This window comes from Periplaneta americana, chromosome 7, assembly GCF_040183065.1.
Source record: "Periplaneta americana isolate PAMFEO1 chromosome 7, P.americana_PAMFEO1_priV1, whole genome shotgun sequence".
In the NCBI taxonomy this organism is placed as follows: domain Eukaryota; kingdom Metazoa; phylum Arthropoda; class Insecta; order Blattodea; family Blattidae; genus Periplaneta; species Periplaneta americana.
The window spans coordinates 27,062,521-27,080,289 of NC_091123.1; the positions used below are offsets into that span (position 1 = coordinate 27,062,521).

The 17,769-nt window shown below is 36.1% G+C and overlaps 1 protein-coding gene across 5 annotated transcripts in view; it reads left to right on the plus strand.

The window, feature by feature from the left end:
* The window catches only part of hiw (MYC binding protein highwire), a 507,580-nt gene that overhangs the window by 69,106 nt on the left and 420,705 nt on the right, over window positions 1–17,769 (plus strand). For all 5 annotated transcript variants that reach the window (XM_069830497.1, XM_069830498.1, XM_069830496.1 and 2 more), the window contains exons 30-34: window positions 2,718–2,958; window positions 6,388–6,611; window positions 10,344–10,582; window positions 11,902–12,114; window positions 13,832–13,976. In XM_069830497.1, the coding sequence (XP_069686598.1) occupies window positions 2,718–2,958; window positions 6,388–6,611; window positions 10,344–10,582; window positions 11,902–12,114; window positions 13,832–13,976 (1,062 nt within the window). The remainder of the gene's footprint in view (window positions 1–2,717; window positions 2,959–6,387; window positions 6,612–10,343; window positions 10,583–11,901; window positions 12,115–13,831; window positions 13,977–17,769) is intronic.

The following is a 17,769-nucleotide window of genomic DNA, read 5'->3' on the forward strand; positions in this document are numbered from 1 at the left end:
GATGGCCCAAATATAACTAAATAAACATAAAACTTGTGTGAATTTTCTTTATTAAAATACATCACACAACACAAATAATACATTAAATTTTAGGGTAGAATATTCACTGAAATTGAAAGTTTGTGCGATCTTCCTAATGTGGTAACACTGACGGCCCGAAAATAACTAAATAATCTTAAAAACTGTATGGATTTTCTTTATTAAAACACATCACACAACACAAATAATACACTAATTTTAGGTTCAAATATTCACTGAAAATGAAAGTTTGTGCGAACTTCCTAATGTGGCAAAACTGATGGCCCAGACTGTGGCAGTGTGGCAGATTTAAACTTTTTTTTTTTGGTCTAGCCGAAAGTGTCGTTGTTTTGGTATTGCCTGTTATTTGGGTGCTGGTTACGAGGGATTTTACTGTACTTTGAAAATAAATACTTCACAGGAACTTGCGATGTTTCATTTCTTTGTCTCGACTTAGATATTTTACATTAATTTATCATTATAGTTCATGTATAGGGAGTTTGAAAAATAAGTTAAATCTTTTTGCAGTGAAATGTAGAAGTCAAAATAGGTTTGATTCTGAGACTAATTTAACAGTTCATAGCATAAATACTCGTCAAAAAATGACTTTCATACTCCATTGGCAAGTCTATCGTGCTATCAAAAAGGAATGCATTATATGGTAGCATAAATTTTAATAGCCTCTCTATGATATAAAAAGTCAAACTCAAAACATAAAATTATTTAGAGCCAAATTAAAAAAGTACCTAATTTCTCACGCCTTCTATCCTGTACATGAATTTATGACATTCAACAACAGTGCATGAAGTCAACCTGGTTGGCGAGTTGGTATAGCGCTGGCCTTCTATGCCCAAGGTTGCGGGTTCGATCCCGGGCCAGGTCGATGGCATTTAAGTGTGCTTAAATGCGACAGGCTCATGTCAGTAGATTTACTGGCATGTAAAAAACTCCTGCGGGACAAAATTCCGGCACATCCGGCGACGCTGATATAACCTCTGCAGTTGCGAGCGTCGTTAAATAAAACATAACATTTTTTTTTTAACAGTACACGAATATTTCTGTCTTGTATTAAGTATTGATACTAACCCCTTGTGTTGTACTAGTATATTTCAACAAGATTGTGATTATAATTAAGACTTTGTAGTACTATTAACATTTTATTGTCATGTTTCATATTCTAGCTGTGAAGCAATGTACAAATACTATGGAATGTAAATAAATACAACACTTTTTTTCTTTCCTCTCCCATGACTGCTATACTTCAAAATTACAGTGAACAGAAAATGCAACAAACAATACAGACCGTTCATCTTGTTATATAATCTGACTTATGGTTTATGCATAATAGTGCTCTGTTGTATGTCACCCATCAAGTTTTATCTTGGTGCTCTCTATCCAGATATATGGCTGGCTGCGGAGAACCAGCTGTTTGTGTAGTCAGATTACAGTGCTTGAATCTCATGGACTTGTAACTGTGGAATCGTGTGAAATGACTTGAAAGCCAAAAACATCCCGGACAGAGTATAATTATAGCAATAAATTGAATGTGACTGCAGAATTATTCAGAATTGACTGATTGCTCAATAGACTGTTGAGGTGACAAATCGAATTATTTGTGTTGTACTTCAGGATCATCACTTTAAAGTGTGTGAAAATTGCATTATTTATTATATAAATTACATTCAATTTATATTATTTATTGCTGTTTCTCTTAAAACTAACTGTGAAATAAAGTATTCTCAGGAAAATATCACAGGACATAATAATGTTATTTTGACATGCACATAAAAATGTTTAAGCAGTTTTTATTTCTTTTAATTTATTGTATTCCATGGAATTTACATAAGCAATGTAGCTTTGAGATGTGGAACAAGTGAAAAATTATACAAAAATATATAATTCGTAGTAAGCAGATTAATTCAATTTTTAAACATAAACAATTAATTACTTGAATATAAGCTATGAATATGGAGAAGTTGTTTTAATTCTGTTCCAAACTTTTTTGCTTGGCCGCACTGCATATCTCTAATTTATATGAAACTTGTATATAATCAATCAATCTTCTTAATGTATCCAGCTGTTTGCTGACAACATGAAGTCCACTATAGTCCACTGTACTCTATTCAGTTGTTATTTTCCACGAAAAATGAGGGATATTTTGATCAGTGTTCATTATAGACGCTTGTTGCTAGTAGCCAGAGTTGGGGTGTAGTCAATATATACTGCAGGGCTGTGTCTTCTGCAATTGGTACTGATATTTTAATTTACTTCCTTTGTGGTTTATGGATGGACAGTATAGAAGAATGTGTTCCAGATCTTCGTCATGATTATTACACCACAGACAAATAGGATTATCAGAAATGTGAAATCGGTGTAGGTACAATTGAGCGACAATGTGACCTGTTCTGGCTCTTGTTAAAAATGTTTCAATATGTCTGGGCAAATTTTTGTACATTTCCAGGTCATTTGGTTTCTTTTGTACAGACTATAAAATTTTTCTTTCGTCAGAAGAGAGCCAATTGTTGATCCATAGGTTTGTAAAATGAGACTTTACTTAAGCAAAAGCATTGGATAGAGATATCACTTGAAGAGGTCTTGGTTGCAAATATGTTGCCTGTTTTGCAATATTATCGACTTTCTCAAACTTGTATATAAATAAACATTACAGTTTGTCAACATAATGTAATGTTTCCTTACAGCAACCCCCAAGACTCCGAGAGTCAGCAGACAAGCAAAGCATGGGCTGAACTTCAGGCCTGCAAGTGTACACTGTCTATGACATCTGCGATTATTCAGAGGTGTAACGATCTTATGGCACTGGCGAGGGAGCGTGCGGAAGATCAGATAGCTACAGAAGTGTTGGGAAGTGCCTGCATCCTCACTACTCTTCTTCCTCTCATACTAGCACACATCAGTCCACTAGCAACACTGGACCCAAGGGTGAGAAATCATACTATATATAAATTATATTCAGATATTAGATAGAATTCACGTATATATACAATAAATTTCACTCCCATAAATGTTGTACGTAGTTTCTCTATACATAAATGATTCTTATTCATGATTACAAAATATAAATTTATTATTAAAGGGGTCATTGTTCGATTCTTGGTGTTTCATGTGATATTGTTAGAATACAGAATGAGTGTAGAACATGTTTTTCATTATCTTATTGCAGTAATTACTATCTTGACTTATATACTTCAAAAACATAGTTAAAAATCTGATTGGATTGTTGGTTTGTTAGTTCGTTTTGACTTGTTTTAAAATTGGTCACTTCAGTGGCCTTCCTGGTCTCCGTTTCTCTCTATCTCTATATGTATACAGACTCAAGGCAATCTTGTTGGTTCCATGTAATGTTCATGCCATCTTCATATTCACTGATTGTACCTAGAACACTCGTTACTTTCATTGCTTTGTTTATATTCTAACAATCTGCAGTCTGGGAAAGTTTTATTTATTTTATTTCTACAGCTTCCATGCTCTTCTCTTGTTGAATCTTAAGAGTTCAGATTTCGGATCTAAAAGTTAATGTTAGAATGGTCATAGTTTTATGAAATTTAAGGACTGTTTCTCGTCACACTGTTTCATTAATGTTGCCTTATTGTACGTAAAAGTCGTAAGACATCAAATAAAATATACAACTAATAAGTGGAACAACCTCTGGATCTCAGCAACAAAAAGCATCAGTCACCAAGCAACTTTTCTTTCCCAGTCGACTTCAGTGCAAACTACTGGCGTCTGACTTTGTAACTACCATTTTCTTTCTGGACATGGAAAGTTTAAAAACTACTTCGCAGGATTCAAAATAAAGATTGCAAGTGACTTCTGTTGTTATTTAGGAACATTGGAATCAGTAGAACATCTCTTATTTGAATGCCTGATGTTTGGAAGATCTAGATATGCACTAGAATGTCATTTCGATAATTGTTGTGGCTTGAAATGTCTGAAGCCATTACAACAATTATTTCATAAACAATGTTGTTACAAACAGTTATTAAAATTTACTGAACACATTTATTGTAACTTGTCATCTATATAATTTCTAGAAACTAAATTATGTATTTATAACAGAACTGTAAATAATTATGTACAGTAAAATACCTCGTAACCAGCATCCAAATAACCGGCAATACCAAAGCAACGGCACTTTTGGCTGGGCAAAAAATAAATAAATAAATAAATAAATCTGCCAGATTGCCACTGTCGTCTGGGCCGTCAATTTTGCCACATTAGGAAGTTTGCACGAATGTTCATTTTCAGTGAATATTCTAACCTAAAATTTGTGTATTTTTTGTGTTGTGTTATGTTTTTTAATAAAGAAAATCCACACAGTTTTTATGTTTAGTTAGTTATGTTCGGGCTGTCAGTGTTGCCACACTAGGAAGTTCGCACTAACTTTCATTTTTAGTGAATATTCGAACCTAGAATTAGTGTATTATTTGTATTGCGTGATGTGTTTTAATCCACAAAGTTTTTATGTTTATTCAATTATGAGCAAGTAATAGAGAAATAAGCTTCATTTGGTTGCAGTTAGAACATTGGCACCATGAAATATGAACAAATTCATAAATTCATTATATACTGGTATTTATTCAATTATCTAGCAAAATCTCGTATCGAGAACTAACATGGTCCCTTTGGTGCCGGTTAAGAGAATTCTATTGTATATTGAATATTCAATAATAATAATAATAATAATAATAATAATAATAATAATAATAATAATAATAATAATAATAATCAGGGACGTCGCTAGGGGGGGTGCGAAAGGGTGCGCAAGCACCCCATAAAAAATCGGAGCACCCCTTTCCGCACCCCAAAGGGCAATTTATTAAAAATAAACACTAAACACTAGGCATAGGTTATTTTGAAGAACAAAAACAAACAATTTCTCGGATGTGAAAAAACTACGTCCCTTAATATATCGTTATGGATATGCTGACCAATAATAATAATAGTAATAATAATAATAATAATAATAATAATAATAATAAACAGATGTATAGTATGCGCGCCAAGTGCATGAGAGAACATTTTGGATTTTTTATGTACCACATTTTTACAACTTGCACCCCATTTTTAAATCTCGCACACCATCCGCACCCCCCTTGCCCTGTTCCTGGTGATGTCACTGATAATAATAAGTAGTAGCTAAAATTTATGTACCTGTAGTTTATTTGCAATTTGTGCTTGTATGACTGTATAAATTCTTATTAGTGTTCTTTAAATATTAGTAAAATTGTTGTTGTTGTTTTCTAATGCCAGGCGTTTGACAATAAAGTCATTTGACCTCTTGCACTCCAATATTTTTCAAAGATATTATCATGGCCAGCCACTGAAGCACAGATTTTGAGGTGTTCCAAATCCATTTCTTGGTTTGAGTTGCACAATGGGCAGTTAGGGGACTGATATATTCCAATTCTATGCAGGTGTTTGGCCAAACAATCATGGCCTGTTGCCAGTCTAAATGCAGCTACAGACGATTTTTGTGGTAAATCGGGAATTAACTGTGGATTATGATGCAGAGAGTTCCATTTTTTCCCTTGAGATTGTGTAATCAAATTTTGTTTGTTGAAGTCTAAGTATGCAGATTTAATAAATCTTCTCACAGAGTAATATGTAGATTTAGTAACAGGTCTGTAAGTAGCAGTGCTGCCCTTCTTTGCTAAAGCATCCGCATTCTCGTTTCCCAGGATTCCACAGTGGCATGGTATCCATTGGAATACAATTCCAAAATTGTATCAGCTTCTTTTATTTCTGGCTAAGTGGAAGAGAAGGCCTGATGGCCTTAACTTCGCCAGAATAAATAAATAATAATAATAATAATAATAATAATTATTATTATTATTATTATTATTATTATTATTATTATTATTATTATGTTCAATACTCGACTAGTTTGGCATTGAAACCGTTTAACATAATATTGAGAAAAACACGTAAATTAACCATGACGTGTAGGCCTACTTTATATGTTTTTATACACTTCATCAAGTGTAAGGTATTTTGACACTTCACTGTGAATGACAGAAATAAATTCTGTACTCATTTTTAATTGTACATCAAAATCATCGCAAAGAACAATCCGTATGCAATTACATTTTAATTAGTGTTCGTCAGAAAAGGAAGAAAACTGGAAGTTTTGATTTTGTGAATGAACCTGTGAGGGGAAATCATGAATGAAGTAACAATTATAACCCTGTGGCCTAGAGAGGATGGAATGCCAATTGAAAGTAGGTTGCAAGCAGTGCACTGTTAGTGCCAAACTGAGTGCACTCAGTAAGCCAAGTTTTTTTTAAGACTGCTCCATTGCAGTGAGAGTACTACAAGTCTAATTTTAACTTGCTGTATTTATTGTGACAGAGTGGAGTGCAGGTACTGAATCTGATCCAAGAGCTGCTCCCCCATGTGGCGGCATTGAACTTGCTGAGCAGCAGTATGCAGCAGTCCACAGGCTCCCTCGACAGTGTTGGTGGCCAGGACTCCCAGGGCTACTACCCCTCGTCTGCCACAAACACCACTTCGCACCACTATGCCTGGGTGGAGAGCGATCACCCGTACAAACCTGCAACTGTCTCTAATTATAGGTACTATACTTCTGCCCTATATTCTCTTCAATTTACACATACGGCATATCTTCTTCCATTAGAAGACAGATGTTATATTTCACAAAAAAGAATTGAGTACTTCAGTGACAGAAATAATTCACATAAGTTTTAAAACATTTCTATTTAATATATATATATATATATATAATTTTAATGTACCGAAGTACATATGATATTTCCATGCAGATATTCTGCGTCATCATACGATGAAAGAGTAATGGAACGGAGAAAAATCCTCTCCGGCGCCGGGATTTGAACCCGGGTTTTCAGCTCTACGTGCTGATGCTTTATCCACTAAGCCACACCGGATTCCACCCCGGCGTCGGACAGAATCGTCTCAGATTGTTCCAACTCTTGGGTTTCCTCTAGTGGCCACCCTCTGCACTACGTCATAGATGTCTATGGACGTAGGACCAAAGTCCACACATGTGCTGAGTGCACTCATTATGAGTGACTAGTTGGCCGGGATCCGACGGAATAAGCGCCGTCTTAAATCACGGCGCCGGAGAGGATTTTTCTCCGTTCCATTACTCTTTCATCGTATGATGACGCAGAATATCTGCATGGAAATATCATATGTACTTCGGTACATTAAAATAATACAGTAGCGTGCAAATTAATCCGAACACGTCATATTTTTACATTTTCTGTCATTGTTGGCCTCACAGCTGCTCATACCGCTTTAATTGACATCTGTAGTACATGTAATTCCATTGTTGAAGGTCTGTCATTATTTTTTTATAATATGTGACATTTTGCCTGTCGTTTTGTACTTATAAGCATTTCAGTTGTGTTGAAGACTTAATACTGCAATCCTGTGTACATTCTGTCGTCTTCACAAATGGATACAACTCCACGAAAACGGTCTAAAATTATAACATTAGCAGAGCATTCTTCTATGACACAGAGGCAAATTGCTGCAGAATGTCACATCGGTTTGGCTACTGTTAATTCGATCATAAAACGATACAGGGAGACTGGATCCATCACACCCCAGAAAAAAGGAAACTGTGGCCGGAAAAGGAAGACTTCACCTGCAGATGATCGTTTAATTGTCAGGATAAGTAAATTAAATCCTAGACTAACTGCTGTCGACTTAACCCGCGAGCTATGGCTACCACTGGGGCGAATATTCACGTCACAACAGTGCGGCGTAGGCTTTTGGAAGCTGGAAGAAGGGCTCGTAAGCCTATTAAGAAGCAACTGCTAGCCCCTGTTATGTGCAAAAAACGCTTAATGTGGGCAAAATTACATCAACACTGGACAGTGAATGACTGGAAGAATGTACTTTTTTCCGATGAGTCTCATTTCGAGGTCCATGGCCACAGTGTTTCTTACGTATGGAAAGGATCCGAAAAAGTAACAGCAGCTCATCTCCAACAAGCACCCAAATACCCCCCTAAAGTAATGTTTTGGGGTTGTTTTACACATGAAGGGCCTGGAGCATTAATACCTATCAAGGGAATGATGAATTCTGACAAATATATTCACTTATTGGAAACCAGAATCGTACCCCAGCTGCAAAAATCATTTCCGGATGGCAGAGGTGTGTTCCAACAAGACCTGGCACCATGCCATACGTCTCGAAAAACTACAGAATTCTTCAACAAGAAGAATATTCAGGTACTCCCCTGGCCAGGCAACTCACCCGACATCAACCCCATTGAGAACTTTTGGTCAATTTGCAAAAGAAGAATGCAAAAAATGGATTGCTCTACAAAGGAGAAGATGATTTCTGCCCTCATTGGTGTATGGTTTCGCGATGAAGAAATGAAGAATATTTGTGGGAAATTAGTGGAATCCATGCCAAATCGTCTCAGAGCTGTTATTAGGAAAAAGGGAAGCCACATAGATTACTGAGGTATGTCTTAGATCCTTTTTTTATCCCGTTTCAGTGTATTTGCATAAGTAATTACGTTGTTCGGATTAATTTGCATGCTACTGTATATATGATATGCGTAAATCACTTCGTGATTTAAGACGTCGCTTATTCCGTCGGATCCCGGCCAACTAGTCACTCATAACGAGTGCACCTCAGCACATGTGTGGACTTTGGTCCTACGTTCATAGACATCTATGACGTAGTGCAGAGGGCGGCCACTAGAGGGAACCCAAGAGTTGGAACCATCTGAGATGATTCTGTCTGATGCCGGGGTGGAATCCAGTGTGGCTTAGTGTATAAAGCATCAGCACATAGAGCTGAAAACCCGGGTTCAAATCCCGGCGCTGGAGAGAATTTTTCTCCGTTCCATTACTCTTTCATCGTATTTCTATTTAAGTTTTTCACATTTATAGTGCGGTATTGTTTCTGTAGTGCTGTGCATAATTTCAGAATCGGAGTAAGAAATTGTATAATCTTAGTATTGAGAGAGCACTTAACATAAGTTAGTGTTTCTCAAGCTATGATTCGTAGGCTGCTAGTGGTCTTCAAGGTTAGTATCTGTCATCTGTTCAGTTAATCGGTAGATAACCCTTTCTCCTTCCCCCCTCCCCAATATACTGTTATGTTTCTCCTCCTAATGTTGTCCACCGTTGTGGCTGAGGGGTTAGCAAGTCTAACTCCGATCCCAGCGGTCCCGGGTTCGATTCTCGGTCAGGACGAGTTGCCTGGGTGAGGTTTTTTCGGGGTTTTTTCCTCACTCCTATGGATGAATATCAGGTAACTTTATCAGGCGATTGGAACCCCACTCATCTTCGCCACTTCCTTTCCTCACCCATCATCCTTTCCTTATCATCCCGTTTCTGGTTTTCAGATCACTCTACAGGCGGCCTCCCGAAGCTGCTGGCTCTCTCAACCAGCCTCCGTGGAATGTAGTTAAGTGACACTGGATGGCTTCTGCAATGGCACCCGAAGTGGACCTACTCAGGGGAGGAGTTTAGCCTCGGACCGACAGGGGGCTTTGGGGGAAGTTGCCGAAGCAGGAATGGTACATGGATTTCTGTCGGGTTTAGGGACCGGTCGTTAAGGGAGTCATGTGGTTAGGGTTGGTGCGCGTAGAGGATCTGGGGCATGCAACTCATTCCATATCGAGGGTTAGCGCAATAGATCTCAACAGGTTGCAGTGCTGAACCATCCATGCCCCCCTCAGTTAAATTCCATTCCATTCCTCCTAATATTAAATTATCATTTTTACAGACAATTAAATTTAAAATTTATAGGCAGTTTTAAAATTTGAAAGCATTTCTTGTTAAACTTTGTGTATTTATGTGATATATCCCTCACTGTAGCATCTTGGTCGGAGGCATCGTGCCTAGGACTCACATTACAGAATGAGCACTGGCTTAAGTCCTCATGGGGAAAGATTTTTCTCATGAAATTTCGGCCAGTGTATGGGACCGGTGCCCACCCAGCATCATGATGAATTTTGGGAACTACGATAGGAAGCGTAATCTGGTTATGAAATCCAACCACACCATACTGACCACACATTACCCCCGTTCTGATTGGATGATTGTTTACCTTTGCTGAAGCATGTGGACGAGAGTCCAGAGTTGGCTGGTTGACCTTGTCTCTTTATATGCTATCACGCCACGGATTATTATTTATGTAATATGTCTTACGGAATTGATTATTCAGCATTAAAAAATCTGGGAAGTTTTGGGGTTTCCACATAATTCCTTATTTCTTCAGTAAATTACTAACATTCGTAATAGTTTGTAATAGTCCTAAATTGCATCTGGTGTATTGCTATTTCTTCTTTCCTATTGCAGGGTATCATTTCCTGAGAGTGTGAAATGGCTGTGCATTGAGTTTGATCCTCAGTGTGGAACAGCTCAAGCCGAGGATTCGCTACAACTGTACATCCCAAGCATCCCATCTCTTTCCCCAAGCACTAAACGAAGCACAGAAGACATTGACAGTGATTCTTCTCCTGTTCCATACTGGCCCATACTACAGAAGTTCAATAGAGGTAGCAACAACTGGCCCCAGACAGCAATTGTCTTGCCAGGTAAATAAATTTCACATCTGTGATATAAAATATTAGAGACTCATCGTCCTCATTGAAAGAATGAAAACCACCACAGGACTTCATACTGCGTGTTCATTTCAAAGTGTCTCATGGCTCACTGTATGCCGTCATGTGGCTAGCTGATGAGCCTGGAGAATTCAATCTTCCTACACTTCCGCAGAGGCGTATTACCTATGTGCCAGAGAAGTTCCCTAGCAAGTACGGCGTTCATTCTGAAGAGTACTTATCAATACGTACGGCTGCGTATGGTATGTCGGTAGTGCCAGGAATGTGAACTGTTTGGAAACACGTACTGAGATGAGTTTTTTTCTTTCTGTCGGGATATGGGGAGAGGGTTAAGACGATTACTTACGTATTCGTTGAATTAACTTCGACGGTCAACATGGACATGGAACATTTGATTTGTGTTGTGGAATGTTGCCGTACACAACCGATGATAACAAATACCCTGCGTACGACTTGCCCGCGCAAAACACAGTTCGAAAGAGGTTATGGTAGCACACAGACTTTACAGACCGCCATCTGTTGCTACGACGTTCAAGTTATACCGTACACGTTCTCAAGTTCAGATTGAACGCCTTGATTAATAGGCAACTTCTCTGACATAAAAGCTGAAACTCGCTTCAAATCACTGACTCACAACAGTGACGTCATGACACACTTTGAAATGAACACCCAGTATTATCCAGCTAGAAATGTTGTGTACACAAGTCCGTCGAGTTAGCTCTGTGGTAGCTTGTCTGCCACCAGACTAGCCAGCCTGGGTTCGATTCCCGGTGGGTCAGAAATTTTCTTGTAAAATTTCTACCTCGGGACTAGGAGAGATGGCGGTGCACAACTTCTAATCACTAAATTGTGTACCAATATACTTGAGTTAAATCTCAAATCTCTCTGCAGTGCATATGAAGGTTCCGATATTTTTTTAGTAATGTGCTTACACATACGAAGTTCAGTATGCTATTGTCATGTTATTCATTATGGATACAGATAAATAAATTCTTTATATGGATAAACAGACTGATTGTAGGACTTGTGGTATGGATTTATGGCACACAAAAGAGCCCTGTCTGTAGTAGAGGTCTCTAAGCAAATTTTTTTGTAATATTTCTCGCCCATGTTAAATTTTGATGCTATAACCTCTGTAGTTGAAAGCCTCATTAAATAAAGTACAACTATTATTACAACATTAAATTTAAAATGTTACAATTCACTTTTCGAGATTTTTAAAATCTTAAGTTTTCTAGTGTAAATGTTGTAGAAGTAATTTGATTTTACCTTATTTTATTTATTTTTTGCAGGAAATGAAGTAATTTTCTCATTAGAAACTGCATCAGACTATGTGAAAGATGAGAAAGCTTGTTTTTATGGATTCCGCTGTCTGGTTGTTGGCTATGAGTGGCACACAAACCCAGGAGAAGGCTTAAAACATCTGGAGACTGAGTTATCTTTTCTTGGTGGAATGTGTGCAGCATCCCTTATGAAGAAAGATCTGCTGCTACCACCAGTGTCAAGTATGCAAATAAACTTTTTATCTCTCATTTAGAGCTGGGATGTATATGTAGTAAGAGTTGCTAATGACACCAAGTATAGTTGAGTGGATGTGGTGTCGATTAGGAGGGTTTTCAAACCTGGTTCACAAGACTCCGAAATGTAACAATAGAGAACTGAGTCACATGGACTAGACAGTGCATCTTGTAAACCTTGTGCTGTTTTGTAAGTGGTGAAGAAGATTAAAGGCCCTTAACATACTAAATGGAAGTACTGAACGACAGAAATGGCATGTGAAAGGAGTCGGAGACATGGCTTGTATGTTTATAAACTGTACCGACTAGAAATATTAACTTTTTATTACATATGAATCCCAGCTCTATTCATTATAATGCATTCGACCAGTTGAGCTTTTATGTCAAAGAGGAAATGTGTCTCTAAAAGTGAGGTTTGTGATAGATCAACATAAATCATCATATCCATTATCAACGTATAGTTTATGTCACTCAAATGTTGGTTGGGTTGACTTTATTGATTTTGTATGAGCCTGGATCGTTTGTGTTGGGTTGATTTGGTTAGGTTGGGCGTGGTGCTTAATTTATTTTGGTTCAGTCCATTGCCTCCATAAATGATAACGGACCCTAATAGTTAGGTAATTTAAAGGTATCTTCGACTTTAAATATAAAACTACCTGCTCACCTCTTCTGATGTATTCGTGACTGCAGTTTAAATTGTAGTAACAGGACTTAGTGGGAGATGTTGAGCAGTGTGCTGTGAATGTATACTCCATTTCTGGAATCTCTAGAGTAAGTCGACGCATTTGGGTAGAGCTGATGACAACCAAATGGGCAGAGCCTATCGGTACAGAAGTATGTTGTGAGCTGTACTGGGTCATGGCCCTTAAGGGATAAGATGCGTGTGGCAGAAGGTGGTAGGTAGGGTGGCATTTTAGATACTCGTCTTCAACCAATGCTTTCCCCCCAGAGTGGTCATTGGACTGGCCCCCTCCACTCACCATTTGCGCAAAGGACTTGTTTCGTTTCCTATACTCTACAGATTCCAAAAACAGAGGTTATGTGAAATGATTGTTTCAAAGTTTGGTTCTACCGTCATCATTGAACAAAGAGAAAAGATTTATAAATTGTTTTCTAAATACATTATTTATGGAAATGAAATAGATTAAATAAAACTGCTTCTGACTGACAGTGTTTCATTGTTTTCCCTTATTTAAACAGCTAACTTTATTCCCAAATTCGGCATTGCTCTGACTTTTTTTAAGGTTAAACTTACTTTCATTTTATTGTGAGTGTGAGAGAGGTACTTGTTACTTTCCATACATAATTACAGTAATGAATTTAGACCAGATAAAACCCCCTCTGAATTCAAACCTAGCCGAGAGTAAGAGATTTTTCCAGCGAAAAAAAAAAATTCAACATTTTGAAATGTCGCTGAACTTGTGGTATAAAAGAGCCCTGTGATATTTACCTGATTAATATTGTAAACAAATTTCAAATTACCTTTGCATTATTCTCATTTACAAATTTATTTCTACTATCAGGTGCAGATAATTCTGCCAACCGACCCCCAATGGCATCCTCTGGTAGGAGCAGTGTGTGGGATCTTTAGCAATATCTCTTTGCCAAATATCTTTGCTTATAATCCTGTCTTCAAGAATGACGAATTCTTTGTTTATGTGATTTTTATATTCTGGCTTTTCATGATAAACTGGTATTTTTTCAGTGGAAGAGATGGATGAAGATATGGATATGGTTGAAGAACTGGCGCAGCATGTGTACAAAAGTCATTCAACCTTGCTGTCGAAAGGATTTGCTTTGGCCAACCCTCCTACAATCACCCAGGCACTGGAGGGTATCTTGCCGTTTAGGTAAGTCAGTTTCTTTTTCACTGCATGTTGCATTAAGAACAGAAGAATCAGAGCACTTGCATATGTTTGACGTCACATCTCTGCATTTTCAGTTCAATAAAGTATTTCTTAATTGAAGAAGTGAAAGTATTTTTCTTCAAAAGGATTGTTTATGAATAAGAAATTACAGTGGAACAATACATGATTCCTTTATTTCGTCAAAACGAAATGTGAAATATTTGTTTGTATCCTAGTGACTATGGCTTTAAGTTCTTAGCTTGTATTAATATTCCATTAAATATTCCGATAATTTTATAAATAATGTTATACTGATTTATTCTAATGTCGAAAATGGACTTTTCTAAAATATAAGCAATTAAAGTGATAGATAAAATTTACTTACTGTATTGAGTAAGCTTTTATTGATATTTTTTCTTTCGATTTAAGTAAAAAGTCTTATTGTCAGTTGTGTAATATCCTATTTACAGGTTAACAGAAAAAAAAGTACAGATATTTGAACATCAGAGTTCATAATTATGTTGCAAGCTACTTTATAAAGCAGCAAACTTTGTTAAATGAACATTTATGAGCCACATAACTTAATGATATTACGTTTAAGTTATTGAATTAAAAAATGCACATAGTTTACAATTCGGTATGTAATAAGAATAAGCGAATATTTTTCTGTTTTCAATATTAGAATACAGTGTTCTGTTCAATAGCAATTCCTGAACGTGCTCTTATTCTTCTACTCACCTTACATCTAAAATATGCTATTTTAAACTGTCTTTATTCTTATTGTATCCTCCATGGCTGTTCTACATAGCATCAGCACTGGTTGTTGAATTTTCGTTGAGGTAAGTTTCATGTTGATAACATACTTGCAGATTATGTGAAATGTCAGTCTGTTAGTTACTTCAGCATCTTCAACTACGGTCATCTTAATTCGTCTTCGATTTTATTAAATAGCACTGTTTAAGGTGACATTCGTTATTCTATATGATGGGATGAATTGGATTTTGACGTTAGCACAAAACAATCAGGCTAAAATAAACATGCCGTAAACATACAGCATAGGACATATTATGACGTTTCTTTGCAGTGCCTTTATCCTTCTTAAAATATCATTGTCATTGAGTAGATATGAATTGGTAATGTCGAAATGTTACGTTTGGATAATTCATGAGAAAATTTACTTTTAAGAATTTATTAGAGGATATGACTAAATATTCTTGCAGTGTCTCTCTATACAATAAATGGAATTTCATGAGGGTGTACATCTATATTTTGTACTAGATGTATGTTTAACTCTCAAGAATTCTTATCATACGTTGATTCTTGAAATATATACAGCGTATTTTTTAACGCGTAAGATCTACTTCAGGGAGCATTTAGTACCTAAGGACAATGAAAAGCTCTTAGCTCTTAGCCCGAAATTGCCTCGATTCCTCAAAATACAGTTGATTTTGTGCTCTATTATCCATCCAACTCGAGAGTAAAACCTTATGTCAACAGATGCATGTGTTGTGATGTCTCATGATTGAATAATTCATAGAAGATTTACTTTTGATTGGAAGATTTACTCATGATTGGATAATTCATAGGAAGATTTACTTTTGAGAATTTATTAGGACCAAATATTCTCGCAGTATCACTTCATACAATAAATGAAATTTCATATAATCTATATTTTGTATTAGATGTTGTTCGTCTAACTCTCAGAGTTCTTATCATATATTGATGCTTGAAATATATACAGTGTACTATTTCATAACACGTAAGACCTACTTCAGGGATAATTCAGTACCTAAGGATAATGAAAAAGCTCTTTCATTTTAGCCCGAATTTACCTCCATTCCAAATTAGAGTTGGTTTTTTGCTCTTATCCCTACAACTCAAGGGAGAAAACCTTAGGTCAACAGATGCACGTATTGTGATGTCTCATGATTGAATAATTCATAGGAAGATTCACTTTTGAGAATTTATTGAAGAATATGACCAAATATTCTCGCAGTATCTCTTCATACAATAAATGGAATTTCATATTCACCTATATTTTGTATTAGATGTTGTATGTCTAACTCTCATATCTTCAACTTCTAAAATGGTCCTATTTCTCATTCAGTTCCGTGAAAGTTTTCCCATTATGAATCTTAGCTTCTCTAATTTTTTTATTTCTGTAAGACGTAATTAATTTAAATGATTTAATACGCCGAATTGTATTGTAATATATTTAATATGTAATGTCATCGAGAGAAAAATATGTATAAGAGATAGCGTTTAGCAACCTTGATGACCAATAATTTATGACAAGAATTATATCTTACCTTAATCCATTTTCATCCATAAACTGCGTAAACACAAATGAACTGTAAAGGCCCGCTCACATTTAGTGAAATCAAACCAAACTGAAACATGTTGCAGATTAAAATGGATCGCATAATGGGTTTAGCATAATTACTCGTATGTGAAGAGACGGAAAGAGGAGAACTAAATCTCCAAAAAAAAGAAAAGGAAATACTGGATTCATGATATTATAACTATATAGGCCTATACGTATGGGGAAATTTCACTTTATTTTACTATATTCTGAGAGATTAAACAAAATTTCGTCCTTTAGCGCTGCTTCAGATTTTAATTTTTACCGTATGTTTCGGTTAATTTACTTACTTCGCTTGAAGCATTATCACGGGAATAATTATTACAATAGTACTTTTATGTTTTGTCATAAAATAGCAGATAATTTTGAACAAAAGTTATTAATCTTTCATCGTTTATTTTTTAATTATAATTTTCTGTATACATATTATTTCAGCAATAACTTTCAATAATCAAATTATGCTACCAAAAGTGCTATGGCTCATTTTTTCACGAAGTCTTCACGAGAACATAAATCGTACCCGAAGAAAGAAATTCGTTCCAGCAGTGGAATAAATATTCTAACTCATGAATTCTATTTGTTTTGGGTTTGATTCGACGAGCTGATTTTTGCTATCTTCCATTTAAAAACATTGTGAAAAGAAATTCTGTTTGATTCAATTCAATTCCGCTAAGTGGGAATGGGCCTTAAGGGTGAATTATTATTTGACTTGGGTTCACAAAATGAAATTAACATTAATCAGAAGATAAATATTTATTTCTCAAGAAAGTCTATCTCATTAAAACTTAAAGAAAAATAACATGAATTTATAATGCTTTAAAATTCACCATTTATTTTTCCTCAAAAAACTGGATGATCTGAAACTGTAACTTTATCCCAACAAATTATATCCTGCTACATCGATAACAAAATAGCTAAAACATGTCGTAAATGCAATTCTAAGTCATAACATATGTAACCTACAGGAAAACTGGTAATCAATAAGTATCACAGTCACATAAAAGCATTGTTTAAGCGATATAGTAACATTGACAGAAACAGTAAATTCGTAAATATGAAGTCTGGGGACTGGCAGTGTGTGATTCTTAATTACGAATTCTAAAAGCTCTGCATATTTCTTTACTACAAGTAACAGACATCGAGTGGCTTTAGTATCATACATCTGGGGCAGAAAATATCATCAAAGGGATTGTGAGTAAGCTTCTGAAATAGATTAAAATATCAGGATTATTAATTAACTCACTCTTTTGATGTAAATGACGTAGACTGAATGGGCCAATTGGAACCAGAATGTAGTTATATATAGTACAATACATTAAGACAGAGTCGTTAAATTCCAGGATTAGTCAAAGGATTGCAGACGCACACCAGAACAGTTTATAAATTCTGGATTGTTAAAGATTTGTGAATGACTAAACGAGCCAAAGCCTGCAG